This window comes from Melanostigma gelatinosum (genome assembly GCF_949748355.1).
Source record: "Melanostigma gelatinosum genome assembly, chromosome: 20".
Lineage (NCBI taxonomy): Eukaryota > Metazoa > Chordata > Actinopteri > Perciformes > Zoarcidae > Melanostigma > Melanostigma gelatinosum.
In genome coordinates, this window is record NC_136653.1 from 22,220,327 (window position 1) to 22,228,042 (window position 7,716).

At 43.8% G+C, this 7,716-nt stretch overlaps 1 protein-coding gene across 1 annotated transcript in view; it reads left to right on the forward strand.

The window, feature by feature from the left end:
* Positions 1-2,399: 2,399 nt before the first annotated feature.
* The window catches only part of chodl (chondrolectin), a gene marked incomplete at its 3' end in the record, with an annotated part of 11,095 nt that continues 5,778 nt past the window's right edge, over positions 2,400-7,716 (forward strand). Inside the window, exon 1 of the mRNA XM_079292413.1 lies at positions 2,400-2,551. Coding sequence (XP_079148539.1) covers positions 2,473-2,551 — 79 coding nt within the window. The 5' untranslated portion in view covers positions 2,400-2,472. The remainder of the gene's footprint in view (positions 2,552-7,716) is intronic.

Sequence of the window (7,716 nt, forward strand, 5' to 3'; positions counted from 1 at the left end):
AACAATACAACATAACTTTATTCATACATTCCTGTTCAATAACAACAATATTACAACATAACTTTATTCATACATTCCTGTTCAACAACAACAATAATACAACATAACTTTATTCATACAGTCCTGTTCAATAACAATAATACAACATAACTTTATTCATACATTCCTGTTCAATAACAACAATACAACATAACTTTATTCATACAGTCCTGTTCAATAACAACAATACAACATAACTTTATTCATACATTCCTGTTCAATAACAATACGACATAACTTTATTCATACAGTCCTGTTCAATAACAACAATACAACATAACTTTATTCATACATTCCTGTTCAACAACAACAATAATACAACATAACTTTATTCATACATTCCTGTTCAACAATGATCAACAGGATTAATAAAATTGAGGTTAACCCCAGTGCAGAAACAGTTTGTGTGGTAATCAGCAGTAAGTGGAGTGTGTTTCTGGACAGAGACGATCAGTTGCCTGCAGACGATCAATACTGTGTGTGTGTGCGTGTGCGTGCCTCAACGTCACTATGTAAAACAGTTTTTATACCAACAGTGGTGTTGTGTGTGTTGTGATGGCCCTGCCTCTAACAGCAGTCGTGGCTGAACTCTCAACTTCCCCTCAGACGTTTTTAAAAAGACTCAAAGTTTTGAGTTCAAGATGTGGTTAACAGACACACGCGCGCACACACACACACACACACACACAGGTTGAGTTTCAGTAAAATGATCTGACAACACACTTTCTCGTCAGTCACAAAACACTACAAGTAAATGATACATCCTGAAAGATGACGTAATATATGTGAGTATATATGTTTGTTGTACGGATGAATAAAGAATGAATGAAGTTATGTTGCTGAGAGCAGCAGAGCTCTGACAGGCAGTGAGTTTAATGTTTCCGTGCTGCGTTCAGGAACCAAAACCGGTCAATTAAGACTAGTGAGCGCCATTGAAAGCAGCTCAGGCTTTCATTGATTTCCATTCTCATCAGAGGAATAATAAAGTGCTTTTGTCACATCGCTGCACACGTTTTGCTCCCGGACACAAACGATTTCCAACATCCGTCACACAGAGATCAATGAGCGAGCTTCTGAAATACCTCACGACTCTTTTAGACTCTGTATTCAAATAAATACCATGATTATTAATTATTACCTTTAGTGATGACTTCTGTATCTCATAATCACAAGAAGGATACAAAGTGACACAATAACAAAATGCATTTATTCATTTATTTATTATTATTGGGTTTATTTAATGCATTCAGTTCCAGTATTACTACCATTGATTTAGTCATAGTACTACTATTATTACTACCATTGACTACTGGTATTACTACCATTGATTTAGTTATAGTACTACTAGTATTACTACCATTGATTTAGTTATAGTACTACTAGTATTACTACCATTGATTTAGTTATAGTGCTACACTAGTATTACTACCATTGATTTAGTTATAGTACTACTAGTATTACTATTGACTACTGGTATTACTACCATTGATTTAGTTATAGTACTACTAGTATTACTACCATTGATTTAGTTATAGTACTACTAGTATTACTACCATTGATTTAGTTATAGTGCTACACTAGTATTACTACCATTGATTTAGTTATAGTACTACTAGTATTACTACCATTGACTACTGGTATTACTACCATTGATTTAGTTATAGTCCTACTAGTATTACTACCATTGACTACAGGTATCACTACCATTGATTTAGTTATAGTACTACAGGTATTACTACCATTGATTAAGTTATAGTGCTACTAGCTTAGCACAAATACTGGAAGCCGAGGTAGACAGTTAGCATAGCTTAGCACAAAGACTGGAAGCCGAGGGAGACTGTTAGCCTAGCTTAGCACAAAGACTGGATGCAGAGGGAGACTGTTAGCCTATCTTAGCACAAAGACTGGATGCAGAGGGAGACTGTTAGCCTAGCTTAGCACAAAGACTGCATCAGATGAGGATGAACATGAGAAGATGCTGCTCACACCTTCAGATGGATCGATGACAGAAGAGATTTGAGTTTTGTCATAACTGATATCAGAGGAAGCAGTGAGTGTTTCTTTTATTGATCAGCTGGAAACCAATCGGCTTCCTCTCTGTGTAAGTGAATTAAACTGAAGTGTATGTGGCCCCCCAGGGCTTAATGATATAGGAGGTAACATCTGGGGCTCTGTAGGCAGGATCGATCGGGGGGGGGGGGGGAAGGAGACAGGGAGGAGAGAGGGGAGAGAGAGAGAGAAGGGAAACAGAGAGAGAGGAGCAGCAGACAGTCGCTCCTCCTCACGCTTCACACCACAGAAGAAGAGAAACAAGAAAGGAAGTGAAGGGAAAATGGAAGTAACCTGATAAACTTGAGCTTTTATTTTGAAGTTTTTCTTTTATAAATCTTTACATCGATTGTTTTTTCTTTACGTTACTTTTTTTAAAACAAGATGAGAATTTTGCTGTTGATCCTCGGGGTCGTCATGGCGATGATGGTAACCCGGTGCAGCGGAGCGCGGGTGGTGAGCGGTGAGTTACGAAAATAAAGTTTAAATAAATAAGATGTCATTGATACTGAGAGTACTTATGACTTCGGATCAGTGAATAAACTGATCGAACAGCATGAAAGACGTTCCAAACATTTGGTTGATTATAAATAATTCATTGATTTTTATTGAAAATTTATTCAAATAACATCATTTAATTAACGCCTTAAACGTGAAAAGTCAGGATGTTTTTATGCTATTTAGTAAATGTTACGGACTTTTTACCCTAAAAATAATTATGGTGAGACAAAATGAAGGCCGTTTTCATTCACGTTGTTATTTTGCAAATTTTAAGAAGATTTCAACCATTAAATACATTTTATTCCATTCATAAAAACCCATTAACATCCCGATCAAAATAAATACATTTTATTGAACCCAAATCTGGGTGAACCCATAAAACAGGGTTTCAGCTTCAACCACCACTTCAGGTGAGGTGGTGGTTGAAGCTGAAGTACCAGCATCATGACCAGCACTAAATTAGAGGCACTGATGATGATGCGTCAGTTAATTCAATGATCAATATATATATATATATATACATGATGTTTATATTGAAATTATTTATTTATTTCATGAGAAATTGTTTTGATGCTAAAAAAGAGAGGGAGACAGAGAGAGAGACAGACAGAGACGGAGAGGGAGAGAGAGGCAGAGAGAGACAGAGAGACAGAGAGGGAGAGAGAGAGACAGACAGACAGACAGAGAGGGAGGGAGACAGAGAGAGAGAGAGGGAGGGAGACAGAGAGAGAGAGAGAGAGAGACAGACAGAGAGCGAGAGAGACCGAGAGACAGACAGACAGACAGACAGACAGACAGACAGACAGACAGGGAGAGGGAGACAGAGAGAGGGAGAGAGGGAGGGAGACAGAGAGACAGACCAAGAGACAGAGAGAGAGGGAGACAGAGAGACAGACCAAGAGACAGAGAGAGAGGGAGACAGAGAGACAGAACAAGAGACAGAGAGAGAGGGAGACAGAGAGACAGAACAAGCGACAGAGAGACAGAGGGAGACAGAGAGACAGACCAAGAGACAGAGAGAGAGGGAGACAGAGAGACAGACCAAGAGACAGAGAGAGAGGGAGACAGAGAGACAGAACAAGAGACAGAGAGAGAGGGAGACAGAGAGACAGAACAAGCGACAGAGAGACAGAGGGAGACAGAGAGACAGACCAAGAGACAGAGAGAGAGGGAGACAGAGAGACAGAACAAGAGACAGAGAGGGAGGGAGACAGAGAGACAGACCAAGAGACAGAGAGAGAGGGAGATAGAGAGACAGAACAAGAGACAGAGAGACAGACCAAGAGACAGAGAGAGAGGGAGACAGATAGAGGGAGAGAGAGAGACAGGCTTATAGTAGACAGATATATATGGAGCCCTTTAGTGGCTTTAACAGTAAAGTGATGATGCTGCAGAAGAGAATCCAGCTAATCACTTAAAGTAGAGTGTGTGAGGCTGTTTTAACCAGACTGTGTATTAATCACTAGAGACACACGCATACACACACACACACACACACCCACACACACACAGCTTTTCTCTCAGTGACTCTGCTGTACTGATATCAGCGTTGCTATGCAAAGTGATTGTCACTAATATGATAGTCATTTGCTTTGCCTCAACAAAGCAAAAAAGGACTTTAGCAGATCCGCCGCCCTGTGCTTCACTAGCTCGGTGAGCACATCCCAGACAGCGCACTTCATCTGCCGGGCTTCCAACTCCTCAGAGCGGACCGCGTAACGCCGCTGTCGGGGAAAACGAGGGGAGGTGGAATCTGCTTCTATATTAACGAAGGTTGGTGTACAGATGTCACAGTGTCAAAGGAATCATGCAGCCCTCACTTGGAAACACTTTTCATAGACTGCAAACCTTTTTATTCACCGCGGGAGTTTTCCTCATTCATCCTGGTCGGTGTTTACATCCCACCACAGGCCTGTGTGAGTGAGGCTCTCCAAAACCTGGCTGAGCAGATCACCAACATGGAGCATAAACACCCAGACTCCCTGCTCATTGTTCTTGGGGACTTCAACAGAGCAAACCTCAGCAAAGAACTGCCTAAATACAGACAACATATTAAGTGTAGCACCAGGAACAAGAACACACTGGACCACTGCTACACTGTCATAAAGGACGCATATCGCTCAGTAGCCCGTGCAGCTTTGGGACTCTCTGATCACTGTTTGATTCATCTTCTCCCGACCTACAGGCAGAAATTAAAATCTGCAAAGCCTGTGGTGAAGACTGTGAAGAGATGGACCAACAAGGCAAAGCTGGAGTTACAGTTCTGCTTTGCCTGCACTGATTGGAGTGTTTTTGAGGCTGCTGCTACAGACCTGGATGGACTCACTGACACTGTGACATCGTATATCAGTTTTTGTGAGGACATGTGTGTGCCGACTAAAACCTTCTGCACGTTCAACAACAATAAACCCTGGTTTACTGAAAAACTCAGGCAGCTTCATCGGGCCAAGGAGGAGGCCTACAGGTGGGGACAACCAGGCCAGAAACACACTGACGAGGGAGATCAGGGCAGCTAAGAGAAGCTACACTGAAAAGCTGAAGAACAAGTTTTCAGCCAACGACCCCTCGTCAGTTTGGAGAGGCCTGGAAGTACTCATCAACTACAGGAGACCATCTCCCCCCCCCCCCCCCCCACTGAGGCCAATCACCAACTGGCTGACGACCTGAATGCCTTCTCCTGCATGTTTAATAAGCCTACCCTCACCCCCCCCCCACCTGCCCCATCAAACAACCATCTACACCCCCTGCCTCCTCATCTCTCCCAACCGACCCCCCACCGGCACTGAGGATCTGCGAAGAGGATGTGAGTCGGCTCTTTCACAGACAGAAGATCAGGAAGGCACCAGGCCCAGATGGAGTGTCACCCTCCTGCCTGAAAGTCTGTGCTGACCTGCTGGCCCCCATCAACTGATCACTGGAGCTGTGTGAAGTCCCCTCCTGCTTCAAACGCTCCACCATCATCCCGGTCCCCAAGAAACCCTCCATCACAGGATTAATGACTACAGGCCCGTCGCCCTGACGTCTGTGGTCATGAAATCCTTTGAAAGACTGGTGTTGACCCATCTGAAGAACATCACAGGACCCCTGCTGGATCCCCTGCAGTTTGCCTACCGTGCAAACAGGTCGGTGGATGATGCAGTCAACATGGGTCTGCATTACATGCTGCAACACCTCGACTCCCCAGGGACATATGCAAGGGTTCTGTTTGTGGACTTCAGCTCCGCGTTCAACACCATCATCCCAGCAATACTCCAATCCAAACTCTCCCAGCTCACTGTGCAGCCTCCACCTGTCAGTGGATCACAAACTTCCTGACTGACAGGACGCAGCAGGTGAGGCTGGGAAAAATCACATCCAGCACCTGGACCATCAGCACTGGCATCCCCCAGGGATGTGTGCTCTCCCCACTGCTCTTCTCCCTCTACACCAACGACTGCACCTCAGAGGACCCAATGGTCAAACTCCTGAAGTTCGCAGATGACACAACGGTCATCGGCCTCATTAGGGACGGTGATGAGTCTGCGTACAGGAGGGAGGCTGAATGGCTGGTCCTCTGGTGTGGTCAGAACAACCTGGAGCTGAACAAGCTCAAGACTGTGGAGATGACAGTGGACTTCAGGAGGAGCCCCCCAACACTGCCCCCCCCCCCCCTCACCATACACAACACTGTGTCTGCTGTGGAGACCTTCAAGTTTCTGGGATCCACAATCTCCCGGGACCTGAAGTGGGCTCCCAACATCAACACCATCAGGAAAAAGGCCCAACAGAGGTTGAACTTTCTGCGCTAGCTCAGGAAGTTCAACCGACCTCAGGAGCTGCTGATTATTTTCTACTCAGCCATCATCCAGTCTGTTCTCTGCTCGTCCATCACTGTGTGGTTTGGATCGGCCACCAAACAGGACAGAAAAAAGACTGCAACGGATTGTTAGGTCTGCGGAGAGGATCATTGGTTCCAGCCTGCCCTCCATCCTGGACTTGTACACCTCCAGAGTCAGGAAACGGGCAGAAAGATCACTGCAGACCCTTCACACCCTGGACACAAGCTGTTCCAACTCCTCCCCTCTGGTAGGCACGACAGAGCTCTGTACGCCAAGACCACCAGACACAGGAACAGCTTCTTTCCACTGGCCATCACTCTCATGAACAATAAATAGGTTATACTACACTATTACCACCACTTACAACTCATGCCATTGTCTATAGGTTGATGTTCACGTGTATATATATATATATATATATATATGTATATATATATATACACTTTTTCTCTTGGATATATATTTATACTTATATTATAGCGAAATGTTTATACCTACATCCATTCTACTTATTTTTTTCTTTTTTTTGCTGCCTTTTTTTATTCTTTATACATATATTTTCTTGTTTATTGTACATTTGTGTTTGTACATTGAGAGCGGAGTGGAAGCCGGAGACAAATTCCATGTATGCGTAACCACACATGGCCAATAAAGCTGATTCTGATTCTGATCAGAAATAGGCCTCATAGGAAGGAATCAAGCACAAATAAGCCTACTAGTAAGGGATTAAGCACAAACAAGCCTCCTAGTAAGGGATCAAGCACAAATAAGCCTCCTTGTAAGGGATCAAGTACAAAGAAGCCTCCTAGTAAGGGATCAAGTACAAAGAAGCCTCCTAGTAAGGGATCAAGCACAAACAAGCCTCCTAGTAAGGGATCAAGTACAAAGAAGCCTCCTAGTAAGGGATGAAGAACAAACAAGGCTACTAGTTAGGGATCAAGCACAAACAAGCCTCCTAGTAAGGGATCAAGCACAAGCAAGCCTACTAGTTAGGGATCAAGCACAAACAAGCCTCCTAGTAAGGGATCAAGCACAAGCAAGCCTACTAGTTAGGGATCAAGCACAAACAAGCCTGCTAGTAAATTTTCCAAATTCTCAATTATCCATCAGTTATACATCCAGGTCCGGATAGAACAGCGGTTCGTCTGGGTCCAGATCCAGACCGCAGTCCGCCTATTGGTGACCCCTGGTCTATGCGTACAGCCGACACACAGAGAGCTGTCTTTTACAGTTGGTTCTTCTTTGTCAATTTGAATCATTACCCAATTACAACTTTTAGTTTTTTATCAGCTAACGCCAATCACCCTCT